At 38.8% G+C, this 19493-nt stretch overlaps 1 protein-coding gene and 1 pseudogene across 1 annotated transcript in view; one reads left to right on the top strand and one right to left on the bottom strand.

Annotated features, from left to right (window-relative positions):
* Nucleotides 1-19493, bottom strand: part of BTBD8 (BTB (POZ) domain containing 8) — a 77446-nt gene that overhangs the window by 32568 nt on the left and 25385 nt on the right. Inside the window, exons 3-4 of the mRNA XM_011939970.1 lie at nt 16759-16955; nt 12021-12138 (exon numbers count right to left, since the gene is read on the bottom strand). Of these exons, the coding sequence (XP_011795360.1) occupies nt 12021-12138; nt 16759-16955 (315 nt within the window). The remainder of the gene's footprint in view (nt 1-12020; nt 12139-16758; nt 16956-19493) is intronic.
* On the top strand, nt 4103-5110 carry LOC105510284 (annotated as a pseudogene).

The following is a 19493-nucleotide window of genomic DNA, read 5'->3' as shown; positions in this document are numbered from 1 at the left end:
AGGCCAGGCGCAGTGGCTCACGCCTATAATCCTAGCGCTTTGGGAGGCTGAAGCGAGTGGATCACTTGAGATCAGGAGTTCGAGCTAGAGATGGTGAAACCCCACCTCCACTAAAATACAAAAAAATTAGCTAGGCGTCATGGTGCATGCCTGCAATCCCAGCTACTCGGGAGGCTGAGGCAGGCGAATTGCTTGAACCCAGGAGGTGGAGGTTGCAACGAGCCAAGATAGTGCCATTGCACTCCAGCCTGGGCAATGGAGCGAGACTCCATCTCAAAAAAGAAAAGAAAAGAAGAGCTTATAGAATAAGGATACAAAGTAAAAAAGCCAGATGTGGTGGCTCACACCTGCAATCCTAGCACTTTGGGAGGTTGAGGCAGGAGGATTATTTGAGCCCAGGCATGTGAAACCAGCCTGGCCAACACAGGAAGAACTTGTCTCTACAAAAAATACAAAAATTAGATGGGTGTGGTGGCATGCCCCTGTGGTCCCAGTTACTCAAGAGGCTGAGGTGGGAGGATCACTGGAGCTAGAGAGGTCAAGGCTGCAGTGACCCATGATCACGCCACTGTACTCCAGCCTGGATGATAGAGCAAGACCCTGTCTCAAAGAAAAAAAGAAAAAAGAAAAAAAGAAAAAAATTTGCACAGCTATACATGTTTGTGATTAAGCTAAGTGTGATTACAAAAGAGTAAAAAGTTTCAAAAAACTAAAGTTTATAAAATGAAAAATTACAATGTCAAGTTTAATTATTGAAGATAGTTTTTTAAAATAAATTTCATGTGTATCATTAGTATTTATAAAGTCTACAGTAGTGTACAGTAATGAACTGAACCTTCACATTCACCCACCACTCACTCAATGACTCGCCCAAAGCAACTTCCAGTCCTGCAAGCTCTATTCACGGTAAGTGCCCTACGTAGATAGGTGTATCGTTTGTCTGTTATACCAGATATATCTTTTAGTGCCAGAAAGTAAGAAAATGCTCAACACACACACACACAGACACACACACACTGAGGGAGAAAAAGGGACATAAGAGCTACCTGAAAGAGCTCCCACAGCTAGAGTTGTAACAAATTGAGCAAAAAAAAAAAAAAAAAGAAGCCAAATTAAAAAATAAGTCAAATTATAAGCCAAAGTACAAAATAAGTATCTATGAGTCTACACTGATATATGTAAGTGACTGAATAAATTAATATGTGGAGAAGAAGAGATAAGTTTCTTGTGCAGAAGAATTCCAAATAATTTATGAGGATAATACCCCCACTTCAAGAGATAGAACATTACTTCCTATCACTTAAATATGGGATACACACAGTGACTTCCTTCCAGAGAGCACAGTCTGGAAATGGGAGGTGACGAGAGGAGTAACTTACAGTGGAGAAACCAGATGAAAACAAGGTCACTATCAAGGTTAACATAAACAGTGATGTCACGTTGATCACATGTACCTTTAATATGATGTAATGAAAACGGCCCTTTATCTTTGTGGTCTTCCTGTCCCAAACCCATAATCCATGTAATTGTGAGGAAAACATAAGATAAACTCCATTTAAGGGACATTTCCATAAAATACCTGACCAGTACTCCTCAAACTGGAATGTCATCAAAAAAAAAAAGTCTGAAAAACTGTTACAGCCAAGAGGAGCCTAAGGAGACATGACAGCTAAGTGTAATGTGAGATTGGGGATTGATTCCTCAAATAGAAAAGGACACTAGGTAATAACCAAGGAAATCTGAATATACTACATACTTTAGTTAATAACAATGTATTGATATTGACTCAATTATAACAAATGTACTGTAAGATGTTAATAACGAGGAACTAGGTGTGGGGGTATATGAGAATACCGTACTCTTAATTTGTCCGTAAATCTGGAACTGTTCTAAAAAATAAGGCCAACTAAGAAAAAATTAGGATTCTGCTTCTACCCATAAGTACAGGACTTCCCTACCTTCCATTTAATAATTAGAAAATTGAACAAAATATGACCATGAAGAAAGGCAGTACAGGACTCTGATCCCCAAGAGAAGAAAAACAAATGAAGTAAGCTCTACAGTCACAATGCTTTTCTTCCTAGAAGCAGTTTCTAGTCAAGGCACAGAAAGGACAAATGAGCAGAGCCTTGTGGCTGAGTTGAGGAGACAGATATAGGAGCCCCAAGAAGCTGAGTCAGCTGAAATTTGTGGGGTGCAGTAATATAGAAGAGGGAGTCATGAAGAACTCCAGAAATCAGAGTAGATACTCCCTCCCTTGAGCTTTTGTCTGAATATAATTTGAGTGTGCATAAGGTAAAACTACACAAAGCCAGGCAAAGAATAGAAGCCAGCAGACAATGGCTTTAGACAGATATTCAAGTTCCTTCCGGCCAGAATTGAATACTTGGGGTACTAAGGAAAGATCCCAGGAGCCTCAGTAGAAATGCTTTACAACATTTAGAGCAAAGGCTATTCTAGACGCACCGTAACAAAATTCACAAAGAAGTTTTATAAACGTGAAGTTGATCCACAATAACTTAAATGCCTGCTAAAAAAAACTTCAATAATCTTTTTCAAGAAAAACAATAAAATTCAAACATTCAAAAACATAATATTTATAATGTCTGGCATTTGATTAAAAACGTACTAGGTAATGTGAAGAAGCAGCAAGTTGTGAACATTAAAAGGGGGAAAAAATCAGTCAATATTATCAGACCCAGAAATGACACAAGATGGAATTAGCAGACAAAGCATTTTAGGGCTGAGTGTGGTGGCTCACACCTGTAATCCCAGCAATTTGGGAGGCTGGGGCAAAAGGATTCCCTGAGGCCAGGAGTTCAAGACCAGCCTGAGCAATAATGCAAGAACCCACATCTACAAAAAATGTTTTAAATTAGCTGAGTATGATGGCAAGTGCCTGTAGTCCCAACTACTCAGGAGGCTGAGGCCAGGGAATCACTTGAGCCCAGGAGTTCAAGGTTACAGAAGCTATGACCATATCACTGCACTCAGCCTGGGCAACAGAGAGGTATCCAAAAAAAAAAGTACAATGGTAGACTTACACTCAAACATATTAATAACTACATTATTATAAATAGTCAAATACTATTAATGTCTACTCCAATTAAAAGGAGATTATGAGACTGGATAACAAAAGCAAGACACAACTATTTGCTATCTACAAGAAATTAATGTTAAATCCATTTTAAATATAAAGACAGAGTTTAGAAGTAAAAGGATATTTAAAAAAAATACCATATAAACACTAATCATAAGAAAGCTTGAGTGGTGATATTAACCAAAGTAAACTTCATAACTAGTGACATGACCTGGGGTAAAAAGCAGTATTTCAAAATAAAAAGGATTCAATTCATTATGAAGAAATAACAATCCCAAATGTGTATGTACCAAATAATAGCGCTTCAAAATACATGAAGCAAAAACTGACAGAACTAAGAAGAGAAACAAATTTATAATGATACTTGGAGACTTCAATACTCCATCAGTAATTAACAGGATAGATAGACAAAAGTTCAGCTAAGGATACATAAAACTTGAGCAACACTATCAACCAATTTTTATTTATACAACACTCCACCACAGGACAACAGAACACATACTCTTTTTAAGTACACGTGGAACATTCACTAATACAGACCATATTCTGGGCCATCGAACAAGTCTCAATAAATTTAAACAAAACTAAAATAATATAAAATATGTTCTATGACCACAATGGAATTAAACTAGAAATCAATAATGGAGAATTATCTGGAAAATTCCCAAATAGTTATAAATTAAACATACTTCTAGACAACCCATGGATAAAGAAGAAATCAAAAGGAAAATTAGAAAATACATTTATTTGAGTGAAAATACAATGTATCAAAATTTGCAGGCTGCAGCTAAACAGTGCTTAGAAGGAAATGTTTAGCTTTTAAATGCTTATTGTAGAAAAGGAAAAAGGTTTCTTATTAATGATCTCGAATTCCACCTTAAGAAAGTATAAACAGCAGCATAAATTAAATGTAAAGTAAGCAAAAGGAAGAGAAAAAGTGACAGAACCTTGCCCTCTCCTTCTTCCGTTCTTGGGCAGCACCAGCCATGTCCCTGAGACATCATGGTAAAAGTGAAGCCCAGAGTAAATGGAATTGGCTGTATTGGGTGCCTGGTAATTAGGGCTGCTTTTAACTCTAGCAAAGTAGATACTGTTACCATCAATGACCCCTTCATTGACCTCAACTACATGGTCTACATGTTCCAGTATGATTCCACCCATGACAAGTTCCATGACATCACCAAGGCTGAAAACAGGAAGCTTGTCATCAATGGAAACCCCATCACCATCTTCCAGGAGTGAGATCCTACCAAAATCAAACAGGATGATGCTGGTGCTGATTATGTTATGGAGTCCACTGGCATCTTCACTATCATGGAGAAGGCTGGGGCTCACTTAGAGGGTGGAGCCAAAAGGGTTATTATCTTTGTCCCTTCTGCCGATGCCCCCATGTTTGTGATGGGCATGAATCATGAGAAGTATAAAAACCTCAAGATCATCAGCAACGTCTCCTGTACACCAAGTGCTTAGCTCCCTGGTCAAGGTCATCCATAACAACTCTGGCATCATGGGAGGAATCAGGATCACAGTCCATGCCATCACTGCCATCCAGAAGACTGTGGATGGACCCCTGGGAAACTGTGGTGTGATGGCTATGGGGCTCCCCAGAACATCATCCCTGCACCAGTAGATATCTACTGGTGCTGCCAAGGCTGTGGGCAAGGCCATCCCCAAGTCGAACAGGAAGCTCACTGGCGTAGCCTTCCATGTCCCCACCACCAACATGTTAGTTATGAACCTGACCTGCTTTCTGGAGAAACCAGCTAAATATGATGATGTCAAGGTGGTAAAGCAACATCAGAGGGGGCCCTCAAGGGCATCTGGGGCTACAATGAGCACCAGATTGTCTCCTCCAACTTTAACAGTGACACCCACTCTTCCACCTTCAGTGCTGGGGCTGGCATTGCCCTCAATGACCACTTTATCAAGCTCATTTCCAGGCATGACAATGAATTTGGCTACAGCAACAGGGTGGTGCACCTCATGGTCCACATGGCCTCCAAAGAGTAAGAGTCCCCGGACCACCAGCCCCAGTAAGAGAGCATGAGACGAAGAAAGAAGCGTTCAATTGCTGGGGAGTCCCTACCACACCCAGTCCCCCACCACATTGAGAATCTCCCCTCCTCACAGTTTGTACACCAGACCCCCTGAAGAAGGAGGGATCTCAGGGATGCTGACAATCAAATGAATACTTAATGCACTAAGTCTGCTATATAGTTTTTATTTTTCGATAAAAGAGGACAAAGATAGTGACCTCAGAGTATGATTGAGCCTATTTGAACAGATAAAAAAATTATATGTGCTGCCGATAAAAAATTTTTAGTCTGTAATTCTTTCCTTAAAAATGGAAAGCCAGATTTTAAAAACTTTTTTAAAATTATAAAAACAATATGTTTGTAATAAACTTCAATATAGAATTGGATAAAGTGAAAATTTTAAGTTCTCACCCTGCTTCCTTGTTTACTTCAATTCCATGATCTAGAAAAAACCACTTTTAGCAGTTTATTGGATGTCTGTCAGGCCTTTTTTCCATGGCAATCTTTTCTATCACACTGTTGAATATTGATATATAACCCATTTAATCCTCAGTACTTCATTCATTTCTTTATGAATCCCAATCTCAGCACCATAATACCTAGCAAATAATAAATGTTTTTTTAACAACTATTTCTTACTTCATCTGACTATGCCTAGTGGTAAAGAAATATAAATACATATATAGCATGTCATGATTTATATGTGTGGCAGTCATGAGAATATACCCCTCTAATCTTTTTTTTTTTTTGAGACAGAGTCTCACTCTGTCGTCCAGGCTGGAGTGCAGTGGCACAATCTCAAGTCACTGCAACCTCCGCCTCCTGGATTCAAGCGATTCTCCTGCCTTAGCCTCCCAAGCAACTGGGACTACAGGCACATGTCACCATGCCCGGTTAACTTTTTGTATTTTTAGTAGAGACGGGGTTTCACCAAGTTAGCCAGGATGGTCTCGATCTTGGACCTCGTGATCCACCCACCTCGGCCCCAAAGTGCTGGAATTACAGGTGTGAGTCACCGTGCGCCGGGCCTACCCCTCTAATCTTTGACTGCGTAATGACCGACAGCTTCAGCTATAGCACTCTGAAATTTATTCCACCTGGGTCACAAGGCTATCTTCTCAGAAGCTATTTCCCAACAATAACTGAGCCCAGCAAGGATAATAAGGCAGGGCTAGCCCTAGAAAACAGGTGCTTCTCTGATGGGTGCCTTTGGCATGGGAACTTTAATGGCCTTGCCCAACTTTTCTTAGGACTCCACTGCAGTCTAAGATGCTTCTATCTAACTTCCTTCTCTTTCTCCTTCACTTAGAGTCAAATCAGCATTGCAGTCTGGCAGCTCTGTTTTCTCTGCCTTTCTCTCTTATGTTCTCTCACGTGCATTTAGCCTAATACATTTATTGAAAGTCTAATCCCATCTTTGTGTCTACTCCTCAGAAGACTTGAACACAGCATGTCAGCCATTTCCATTTTAGTAAAATTAGGAGCATCTGAGGCTTAAACAATTACCCTGACCTTAAAACAGAAACTTAGAAAACATTCCTATTTAATTAGGACAGATGCCTCAGGTTAAAAAATAATGCTGTAGATGGTATGGTGTATTAAAAATCTTTGCCAAATTTTTTATTTTCCATCATGCCAAAAACTATTTTCTCCTTTTGATTAAGTTTAATTTCAACTGTTAATGCTGCTTCTGGCTCTATCAAGATGCCCTAATTTCCACCTTGCTGCTGCTTTAGTACACTGCTATTCAATACTTTCCAATGTTAGCTGAACTACATTCACTACTCCAGGCAGAATAATGGCCTGGATTATGCAGAGAAGCTCTAGAGAAGGAAATTTTAGTAGGACTAATTTTTAAAGTATTCTTACTCCAAGAATGTATTTATTTATTTATTTATTTGCTTTAATTCCACATAACTGAGTAAGAGTTAAATCCAGAGTCACGAATCTAAATTTTTGGAGTAATCACTATTGTCCATGTCACTTCTTAGCAAATACTTCAGAGAATATAACTTTGTGAAAGCAAAGTTAACCATCTCTTGAGAATTTTGTGACATCCATTGAGTATAGCTTTCATAGGACTGGACTTTTCTGAAGTTAAGTGCCGTGGATACCCTATTACCCAACACAATTTGGAGTAACAGTTGTTTAGTTATTTGAAAAAATGAGGAATTAAAAAAGCTATTTCTGTATACTATAATTTTATTCTAACTTAAGAAATATGCATTTAATTCACACATCTTTTATCATAAGACCCATCTTTTTTTTTTAAACATGGGTTCACTGATATAAGCGTCATTCTCACAAAAACAATACACATATACACTATGATATCTAGTTTGATTTTAATTTTTTTTGAGACAGGGTCTTGTTCTGTTCCCAAAGCTGGAATGCAATGGCACTTACTGGCTCATTGCAACCTCAAACCCCTAGGCTCAAATGATCTTCCCACCTCAGCCACCCAATTAGCTGAGACTACATGGTGCACACCACCATGCCCAGCTAAATTTTTTTGTAGAGATGGGGTTTTGCTTTGTTGCGTAGGCTGGTCTCAAACTCCCTGGTTCAAGTGCTCCTCTCATCTCAGCCTCCTAGAGTGCTGGGATAATAGGTGTGAGCCACTGCACCTGGCCACAACAGCAATTTTTAAAGTGCCTTCCCTTATTTAATCCTTATTTAATCCTTCCAAAGCACTCACCCGAGTTTTCACTGGAACAATAACTTTTCTCTTTCATATTTTATGTATCACTGACTTATATTCATTGTCATCAAAAAAATAAATTCAAATGGCATAAGTAGGTTTGGGAACAAACCCAAGTGACTCTTGAAAGGCATTTTAGACTTGCAGGTCCCTGTGGCATTACTTGCCTCTGCTTTTTTGTTGCCTCATACAAAAACAGGCCACTTAACCACATTTAGGCCACAGTTTGCCCCCTGATATAAGGCAAGCTAGAACAGGCAATATATGTGCCGGTCTTACAGATATCTATTACATACTTATAGCAACTAACATTTACTTTTGAAAGCTTACAATGTGCCAGGTACTATGCTAAGTGCTTCATGTGCATTATATGATTCAATCTTCACAGCTATTCCATGCTATAATTTCTACTACTATTCCTTTTACAGATAAAAATATTGAAACTTGGAGAGATTAAGTTACTCTCAACAATTAATAAGTGGTGGAATTTTCAAAATAAGTGGTGGAATCATAATCTAAACACAAAAAGACCAACTTCTTAATTACTAAATCATACCACTTCTGAAAAAACTTTTAGCTTTTTCAAGGACATACAGAACAATGATCTTAGGACACAGTGCCAATTTACTAAATATTCAGAGAGATATTAAAGGAAGATTTGACATCTTAACCAAATGAATGAATGTCTAATGGTATATTATCAGGCACTGATAAGAAAGGTATTCTGGAAGATATACCAGATTTTGAGTGTCACAAAGCTAAAGTTAGAAATGACGGGGCCAGGCACAGTGGCTCATATATGTAATACTAGCACTTTGGGAGGCTGAGGCGGGTGAATCACTTGAGGTCAGGAGTTCGAGACCAGCCTGGCCAACATGGTGAAACCCTGTCTCTACTAAAAAATACAAAAATTAGCCAAGGTTGGTGGTGTGCGCCTGTAATCCCAGCTACTTGGGAGGGTGAGACATGAGAATCGCTTGAACCCAGGGGGCAGAGGTTGCAGTGAGCCGAGATTATGCCACTGCACTCCAGCCTGGGCAAAAGAGCAAAACTTTGTCTTAGGAAAAAAAAAAAGAATGACTGTTCTTTTTCAATGAGGCAGCATAAGAGAATTTTAATTACAGAACACAGAAGTGTAACAAATTATCTTAAAAATGTAACATTAAACTTCTTTCATAAAACATTAAAATAATAAATTATACTACAAAATGAGAATTCAGCAGCCAGGTGCAGTGGCTCACGCCTGTAATGCCAGCACTTTGGGGGCCGAGGCAGGCAGATCACAAGGTCAGGAGATCAAGACTATCCTGGCAAACACAGTGAAACCCCGTCTCTACTAAAAAATACAAAAAATTAGCCAGGCGTGGTGGCGGGCGCCTGTAGTCCCAGGTACTTGGGAGGCTGAGGCAGGAGAATGGTGTGAACCCAGGAGGCGGAGTTTGCAGTGACCAGGGATAGTGCCACTGCACTCCAGCCTGGGCAACAGAGCAAGACTCCATCTTAAAAAAAAAAAGGGGAAGTCAGCAATGCAGTGGCTCAGGCAGATACTTAGAAGTAGACTGAAGGTGACAGGAATAAATACAAGCAGAAAGAAAGGTATTCATATGGTAACTGAGAGCATCTAGGGCAGGAAGATAATGTTACAGAGGTCCACAACAAGGGGTAATGTGCAGTAGTATCCCAGGATACAATATTCAGAAAAGTAGTAACATAACTAACTAATGGAATCCATGAAGGCTAATCAGGTAGTAAGCCCATTGAGTGCTCAGTAACAACTGTAATTTAATTCTCACAATCACATTATGAGATGGAGACTGTTATAACCCCCATCTCTGATAAGGACACTGAAATGCAGAATGAATGGTTAAATGACTTACCCAAATTCACACAGCTAATAATGGTGGACATGAAATTAAAACCTGTGCAGATTGTCCCTACAGTCCACACACTCTTAACCACTCTGTTACAATGATTTCTTTGGCTTAGTTGTGCCACCACAAGCAAGTGACTGGCATCAGGCTGTCTTTCAGCATACAAAGTGTTCCAAGGATTGGGCTGAGGACCATGGTAAAGAATGGACAGAGCAACTGGAGAGACTACCTTGGAAGAACTGTTACCGAGGAAGTAACTTGACCACGAGAGAAAGATTAGCTTAATAGAAGACCATACCAATTTGGGCACATTAAACTAGCAAACTAAGGTTTTAAAAACGTTGATACCTAAACTGAATAAAATTCCAGTCATAAATCTTGGTCCTTTGTAAGTACTTGATCTTTTAATATATAAGTATGTATAATTAAAAAATTAAAGCAGCCATATTACAAAAGGATTTTTAGCCACACCACTAGAAGAATGCTGACAATGATCATCTAGAACAAGAAGTAACTGAGAAAGTTCCAATGTTGGGCTTTAGATGAATATGTATTCTCTGAACTACTGACACAATATTCCTTAAACTGCATAATAAAATTAGTATGTACTATAAACAGAAAGATGCTTGAGTCTGGACTAGGAAGGTAACTTTATAATTTAGAATTTGCTATTCTAACTTACATAAGGGCAAGAAAAAAGTAGGAAAACTTATTGTCTTTCTAGTTAATATGAATTTTTTTTTTTATTGCTAGGTGAACAAAATAAACCAGAAATGTGAGCAAGAGCTGTCCTGGAATACAAACCTAATATTCTAGGTCCAGCTCCTAAAACACAGTCCTGTTAGTTCATTGTCAGGCAGCACACAGGGAGAGGCCAAATATAGGCACTGTTTGAGGACATATTGCAAATGGTCACAGGGTCCTGCATTCCCTGTATGACGGCAATAGCTTTAGGGCTCTGTAACTTTGGTAGGATGCCCACATGGTCTCATGAAAAACCTGGACACAAAATAAAATTAATTTTTTAAATAAAATTGTGTTGGTCAGAAAAAAAAGTGAAAACAAGACAGAGAGACACACAACCACACCCACACCATGATTTAGGAAATATACCCATGAGATGGAAAATATAATGATCAATCTAGATTATATTCTGAATTTTGCAATATTTAATGCAGATTTCACAAGAATTAGGAAAATGCATACATGTATATTTACAAAGTACATATTCCCATAGAGAAAAGTTAAATTTTGAATAGTAAATAGTCTAGTTCAGACTAGCAATCCTGGGGTTGTATTGCTGTCAACTGGCAAAACCAGTGTGATTTCTGAGAGTACAAATATTACCACTATTTGGCTTGCTGGATTACAGTAACCTAAACCCACTGCTAATTTCATTAGGGGCTATGTACCCCTGAATGTAGAAGATTACCACTTGCCACTGCAAATACTCCAGTTCTTCCTCTTCAGAAGCATCAGAATAACTTCTTACCAACATTCTATTTGAAACACAAAGAGAAGGAGGAAGAACTGTCTGGGTTCCTAAGTTTTCTGGTTCAGATTCTAGTCCACAGTGAGACCCAGCTGTACTTCTTTCCCTTGAGTTCCAAAAGATAATATGTATTTCTTATTAAATTTTTTTCTGCTTTTAAGCAGATTCTAGTTACTTGCAATCAAAGAGCCTGACTAAAATAGGCAACCGGCTTTAATTTGAAATCTAAACGCCTGGAATGTTTAAGCAACCCAATTCTGAAGCAGAACAATGGTTTTTAAAAAGTACATTGAAATATTAAACCTCCTAATCAATGCTATTCATGAGCATCATCTATTTTGAAACACAGAATCTGAGCCAAAATGCATTCAGAGAAAATACATGTCATTCATGTAGAAATAATACTTCTCAATACTATAATGCCTATAAAATTAAAAACTGCATTTAACTACATTTTCTGTGACAGTGGCTTTCAAATCTATTTTAGGCAGCAGAACATTTTCTTCTAATAAAATCTTAGGTTCATGCCCCATGCAGAACATAGATGAGATCTGCTCTGGCAGAAACATATACATGCACATGTCTGGGTGGGCCCACGTGTGCATGTGTGAAAACCTGCAGAAAACCTTGCCTGATGGTCAACCTCTTCCCCTGTTCAACTCCCCCCAGAGGAATCACAGTGGAACCCCTTTGGCCTTCATGGAACCCCTGTGGCCTGTGTGAAAATCAAAGCTTGAAAACTACCGTGCTGGAAAGAGACAGCTGCCCTTCCACACTCTACAGTCACAACCAAGACAGCAAATTAGTCATGTCTATTTACCTGTGAGCTTTAAAACGTTTTCCATCAACAAAAATATCAATATCTGGGCAACAAGGTTTCACATAAAGCTTCAATAAATCTTCTCCTAATTCAGATGCAGGCTCCAAGTCATAATTATCTTTAAAAAAGAAAAACAAGACTAAAACATAGTTTAACATTACAAACATCCAAAAATTGTTTTCTATTATTATCAAGAGGTTTCCCACATAATTATCTCAATTAGTTGGAATATGTAAGTAGTAAATTAAAAATAAAACAAAAAGGTTAAATCATCTAGACTTTCTCCTTTGAAATGTATTTCTACTTACATGTAAACATAGAGTCATGCATTGCTTAATAACAGTCATGCATCCCTTAATGACAGTTCTGAGAAATAGGTTGTTAGCTGATTTCATTCCTGTGTGAACATCACAGAGTGTACTTACACAAACCTAGATGATATAGCCTATTACACACATAGGCCATATGGTATAGCCCACTGCTCCTAGGCTATAAACCTGCACTGCGTGTTACTGCAATGAATAGTGTTGGCAACTGTAACAGAATGGTAAGTAGTTGTGTATGTAAGCATAGAAAAGGTACAGTAAAAATCCGGTATCATAATCTTGTAAAACCTTTGTCATATATGTGGTCCATTGTTGACCAAAATGTCATTATGCAGCACATGACTGTATACTTTTAAATATACATATTTAAATATAGGTAGTATTATCACAAAATTATACACCAAAAATTATACACCAAAAATGAAGCCTCTTCATGAACATCTTTTTCTAATTTTTAATTAAAATTAATTACTTCTTAATTAGAATTTAGAAAAATTTCTAATCTCTATGTTTCTTCTTGTGGGTCTCTAGGTTACTATGACCTGTGTTATCAGGCTAACAACAATATTGGATTATCTTTAAAAAATTTTATTTTATTTTTTAGAGACGGAGTCTTGCTTTGCCACTCAGGCTGGAGTGCAGTGGCATGAACATAGCTTACTATAGCTTCAAAATCCTGGGCTCAAGCAATTCAACCCTCCCACCCTAGCCTCACAAGTAGCTGGGGCTACAGGTATACACCACCATGCTCAGCTAATTTTATGTTTTATAGATACAGAGTCTCCTTATGTTCCCCAGGCTGGTCACAAACTTGGATACCTTTTGAAATCAGATCATTCTACAGTAAACTACAGTCCTTAATCACCATCATTCCCTGAACAGACTATGACCAATTTGACTCAAATATTATTGAACTATCTTGCCTAAATTTTTATTTGATTAATTTTGATCAGTTTGGTTTGTAAGGGCCCCTACAAAGGAGTACACTTTTTTTTTTTTTTTTTTTTGAGACAGAGTCTTGCTCTGTCGCCCAGGCTGGAGTGCAGTGGCGCGATCTCAGCTCACTGCAAGCTTTGCCTCCTGGGTTTACGCCATTCTCCTGCCTCAGCCTCCCAAGTAGCTGGGACTACAGGCGCATGTCACCACGCCAGGCTAATTTTTTTTTTTGTATTTTTAGTAGAGATGGGGTTTCACCGTGTTAGCCAGGATGGTCTCAATCTCCTGACCTCGTGATCCACCCGCCTCAGCCTCCCAAAGTGCTGGGATTAAAGGCGTGAGCCACCACGCCTGGCAGTACACTTTTGTCTTTTGGTATTAGCCTCCTGATAGTCATGATAGTAGCATCCCTGGATACCATATCCTCTCAGGAGTCTTAAATATTTGTATGCTGCCATCCATTGTGCATTAAATGGTCTTAACTTTGACTAAAACAGTGAGAATGTAAAGAATAATTTAACTGATCTGACATGGAGACCAGTAAGTTCTACTCTGAGACCAAATGAGTCCATTATGATGGTATCAAGAGACTGGCATCAATGCCCAAGGTTTTGGTCGATCTCACAATCAAGAGACTAATCTAAAGGCAGAAATTGTTAACTTAAATTTGAACTAAGGCTGCCTCCATACTTTGAGTTCCTACTTAAGGAACTGCAACCTTAGTATGTAAACAAACTAAAACCTAACCTAACTTAGGAGTGTTTATTTTTGGTAATAGATAGCTAGATCTCAGCCAATTATAAGCAGCCAAGCTTTGCCCAATCACAAGCAGCCAACTGATCTGACCATGTCCAAATAAGGCAAACACTTAGCTATAACCAATCAAGTCATTTCTGTACTTTACTTCCATGTTCTGTTTATACATACTCACTGACCAGTTGTAGAGCAGAGTTCTCTGAACCTCTTCTGGTTCTGAGTGCTGCATGACTCATGAATTGTTCTTTGTTCAGATAAACTCAGGTTTATTTTATCTAACGTTTTTCTTTTAACAACTGTTTATCATAACTTTGCTTGTCAACAAACTTTGGCCAGTAGATCTGGTGAAGATCAGTCACTGGTGACAGAGTCCCACAAGTTGAATTTGGAACAGGTTACATTTGAGATATTTAAGATATATTTTGGCTGGGCACAGTGGCTCATGCCTATAATCCCAGCACTTTAGAAGGCTGAGGTGGGTGGATTGCCTGAGCTCAGGAGTTCAAGACCAGCCTGGGCAACGCAGGGAAACCTCATCTCTACTAAAAATACAAAATATTAGCCAGACATGGTGGTCACCCCTGTGGGCCCAGTTACTCGAGAGGCTGAGGTGGGAGGATCACTTGGGCCTGGGAGGTAGAGGTTGCAGCGAGCTGAGATCATGATGCTGTACTCTTGCTTGGGTGACAGAGTGAGACCCCATCTCATTAAAAACAATAAAGATTTAAAAAATAAAAAAATAAGGTAGACTTTAACAGATATGTTTAGTCAGTGATTGGACATGAAGCTCAAAAAAATTACAGAATACCATTTATTTAAGGGGCAGAAAGATGATAGATCAGTAAAGAAGACTGAGAATTGGCCAAGAAAGAAAATCAGGAAAGCATGGTGTCACCGAAAACAGAAGTTTCAAGGAGGGCAGTATTAACAGTATGAAAGGCTGCCAAAAGGTTTATAAAATGTAGACAAAAAAATGTCTGCTAACCTGACAACTAGGAGGTTACTGGTGAACGTGGCGATTTTCCATGGAGTGATGGAGAAAACAGTCAAAAGGCAGAGGCTCTTTTCACTTAAACTCACAACTTATTTGGCCACTTTAAAGGGTTGCCATAGAGCCACAGCAGAGCTTTAGACTAGAGTAAGAAAACTGGATTTCAAATATCAGCTCTGTCAACTGCTGTGTGTGACCTCAGGAAAGTCTTTTATGCTCTCTGAGTCTTAGAGTCCTATCTGGGTCTTATTGATAAAATCAGTCTGTAACACTTCCTAGGGTTTTATGAGATGAAATTAAATAAAGCATATGAATGATCTACCTCAAGGTCTAGAATGTCTATTCATTCACTCATAAACAGATATGTTGACTGTAATATAACAGGAATCTAACCAGGATAAATCAGATGAGTAATTGTTGCTTTACACACCAGTAATAAGATCCTTTAGCCCAACAAATGTTTTCAAATACAATCAATTCTGCTCTAACACTTGTTTTGAAAAAATGAGTTTGATCCAATACAATTCATGTATTAGGGAACATTTTGAGCATAACATAAATTTTGCATTTGCTTAGGTGCAAAATTCAGATGAGAAACACTAAATTAATGCAGAAAGCTGCACTCAGTTGAACTGAGCCATGCACATACACACGCACACCTAAATACCAGATACCTCAGTTTACTGCATGTGTTATAAGACACACTCATCTATATCTGGTTTTATAAATTCCCATCTAACTTCAGATAACCAACTATTGGGAGACACTTTTCTATGAATATTTTTATGTGTCAGCATGGTCTGATCTGTCTAAGCAGAGCACCAGTAAACTTGGTTAAAGGATGATTAAACAGCAAACATGCCTTGGAAACTGGAGATATGTATTACTTCAGAAAAATTGAGAAACTTTCCTCCTCTGGAAATCATTTCCTTATATTACAGGGTAAGGAAACTACCTTATCCTCCCCTCCCAAAGATTTACCTTCCAAAGAAAGGTCTTTCTGTCTCTAGAGAGGAGAATGGGAAGATCTGCCAGAAACCTGTGAAAGCTTAGAGTTTCCTAGTTTTGGTGTTCCTCTTCAGTGGTGCAATCCCACTGCATGGGCTGGGTAACATCAGGCCCTCACTGCAGTGCCTCACAGAGTTTAGGAGCTGAGAACTGGCACTAAGATGCTCTGCAAGTGATAAATGGTCTGTTCTCTGATCCAGGGACCTCAGGTTTTCTGTCAGAACCTCTCTCTATGCATGCATCCCTCCTTAATATTCTCTTTCCATCAATCTGCAACAACTCACAAGCTGCAACCCTTCTGAAATCCACTTCGACAAGCAAACTTCAGGCCTTTTTCATGGTAAAATGCCATATGTATTATAGTATTTATGTATTTCTTAACCATTTAATATTCATAAAACTAGGCTACCATTTTTGTTAGGGTATTAAACAGAACTGACTCTGCTAAAGCTTCTTTATCTCTATAGATTATAAGGACAATAACACAGAGGCATAGTGGCTAAAAGGAAAATTGTGAGTTATGTATGGATTTATTCATAATAAGCCTATCTCCAATTACTTGGGAAAAATTGGGAGTTAACAATACTAGTGTTTTCAGTTCTCCATGCTTATTAAAAAAAAAATCAGCAAAGTATATCTTTGAAGTATGTTTTTCTGTTAACTGTACCAGAATATAATTATTTTCATGGCTATAAATAAAACTCCATAAAAAATACCTCACCATTGGAAATGAAATCGTCATCTCTGTCACTGATATCCTCTGGAATTTCATGCTTCTGAAGAGAACAATCAGATGAGTTTTTACACTGTGGAAAACTGATGTCAAGTTGCTTTTGTGATATCCCAGTCTCCACTATCTTTTTCCTAAGAATTTCCTCTTCATAGTTTTTTATGTTTCTGTTTGATGAATATATAATCCTAAAAGACAAAATATAAAATATTAATTAATAACATTGGTGATTCTTAAAAAGAAAGAATGCTAGTTTCCTTAGTGTGCCACTTTCATATATAATATTAAACCTTCTTAATTTGGACTAACTGAAGAAAGGTCAATCTAAAACAGCAGAAACCGGTTGGGCACGGTGGCTCATGCCTGTAATCCCAGCACTTTGGGAGGCCGAGGTGGGCAGACTACTTGAGGTCAGGAGTTCGAGACCAGCCTGGCCAACATGGCGAAACCCTGTCTCTACTAAAAAAATACAAAAATTAGCTGAGCGTGGTGGCAGTTTCCTGTAAGCTACTTGGGAGGCTAAGACATGAGAATCGCTTGAACCCAGGAGGCAGAGGTTGCAGAGAGCTGAGATTGTGCCACTGCACTCCAGCCTGAGTGACAGAGCAAGACTCCATCTCAAAAAATAATAATAATAATAAAAAATAAATAAAATAAAACAGCAGAAGCTGGGTGTGACGGCTCATGCCTGTAATCTTAACATTTTGGGAGGCCAAGGCAGGAGGATTGCTTGAGCTCAGGAGTTCAAGAGTAGCCTGGGCAATATAGTGAGACCTCATCTTTACAAAAAATTTAAAAACTTAGAAGGGTGTGGTGGCGTGTACCTGTAGTCCCTGCTACTTGGGTGGCTGAGGTGGGAGGATTATTTAAGCTCTGCAGGTCAAGCTGCAGTGAGTTGTAATCATGCCATTGCACACCAGTCAGGGCAACAGAGTGAAACCCTGTCTCAAAAATAAGTAAATAAAAATAAAAAATAAACAGCAGAAACTTTGAAAAGTAGTCTATAAAAATGTTAAATGTTAAAAAGTAATATATAATGCCAAAAAATTGAACTCGTGGCTGCCATTGGCTGCCCACATTGACTGCCACCTCATCCCTGGAACCTTTGATGCCTCTGTTTCCCCTTGGGGGACTGTGTGGCAGATGGAGATTCCCCGGGTCCTGTTGGGGCAGTGAGCACTGTGTCTGTGGTAGCTGTCATGGATATTTCAGGAGCTGTCTTCTTCCACGCGAATTCTGTCATGCTTCAGTAAAATTATTCCAGAGATTTGCTTGGAAGGCATTGCTTTTACCGAGATGGCATAAATGGCTAAGGTTCAGCAACTATCAATGGTCAAGTATCCATGCACGTGGCCTGAGTTGATCCCTGTGCCCTTCAGAGCTTGGGATATGAGACTAAAAATGACAACGCAGAATATTCCTGAGAGAGAACTATCCTGTGATGTAGAAACAACTCAGGATTAGAAAACTAAACATCGTATGTTCTCACTCATAAATGGGAGCTAAGCTATGAGGATGCAAAAGCATAAGAATGATACAATGGACATTGGGGATTGGTGGGGGAAAGGGTGGAAGGAGGGTGAGGGATAAAAGACTACAAATTGGGTACAGTGTATACTGCTTGGGTGATGGGTCCACCCAAATCTCAGAAATTACTGCTAAAGAACTTACCAATGTAACCAAACACCACCTGTTCCCTCACAAACCTATGGAAATAAATAAAAACAAAAAATAATGCCAGCCAGGCACGGTGGCTCATACCTGTAATCCCAGCACTTTGGGAGGCCGAGGCGAGCGAATCACGAGGTCAGGAGTTTGAGACCAGTCTGACCAACATGGTGAAACCCCGTCTCTACTAAAAATACAAAAAATTAACCGGGCGTGGGTTGCCTGTAATCCCAGCTACTTGGGAGGCTGAGTCAGGAGAATCACTTGAACCCAGGAGGCAGAGCTTGCAATGAGCCGAGATCATGCCACTGTACTCCAGCCCAGGTGACAGTGTGAGACTCTGTCTCAAAAATAATAATAATAATGCCAAAGAAAGTAGATAATCTAGACGAAATGGACAATTCCAAGAAAGACACAAACTACCAAACCTGACTCAAGAAGAAACAGTATCTGAGTAGACCTATTAACAAGTAAAGGGATTGAATTAGTAATCAAAATCTTCCCACAAAGAAAAAAAACAGAACCAGATAGCTTGACTGGTAGATTCTACCAAATGTTTAATAATTAACACCAATCCTTCACACATTTTTCCAAAAACACAGGAGAGGAAGGAACACTTCCCAACTCATTCTATGAGGCCAGTATTACTAATACAAAAGCGGATAAAGGCACCACAAGGAAAGAAAAACATAGTCCAACATTCCTTATTAGTGTAAATTTAAAAAACCCTCAACAAAATAATTTTAAACTGAATCCAGCAGCATATAAAAAGGATTATATACCATGACAAAAAGATTTATCTCAGGAATTCAGAAAATTAATGTTATACACCATACCAGTAAAATAAAGGACAAAAACCACATGATCACTTCAACCAATGCAGAAAAATAATTTGACAAAGTCCAACACGCTGTCATGATAAAACGTTCAACAAACTAGGAATGAAAGAGAATGTCCTCAACTTCATAAAGGACATCCATGAAAAACCCACAGTTGAAGGGTGGGCGGAGCAAGATGGCCGAATAGGAGCAGCTCCAGTCTCCAACTCCCAGCGCGAG

Source organism: Colobus angolensis, unplaced genomic scaffold (assembly GCF_000951035.1).
Source record: "Colobus angolensis palliatus isolate OR3802 unplaced genomic scaffold, Cang.pa_1.0 Scaffold186, whole genome shotgun sequence".
Classification (NCBI taxonomy): Eukaryota; Metazoa; Chordata; class Mammalia; order Primates; family Cercopithecidae; genus Colobus; species Colobus angolensis.
The sequence above is the reverse complement of the archived record's forward strand: the minus strand, read 5'-3'. Positions and strand labels throughout refer to the sequence as shown.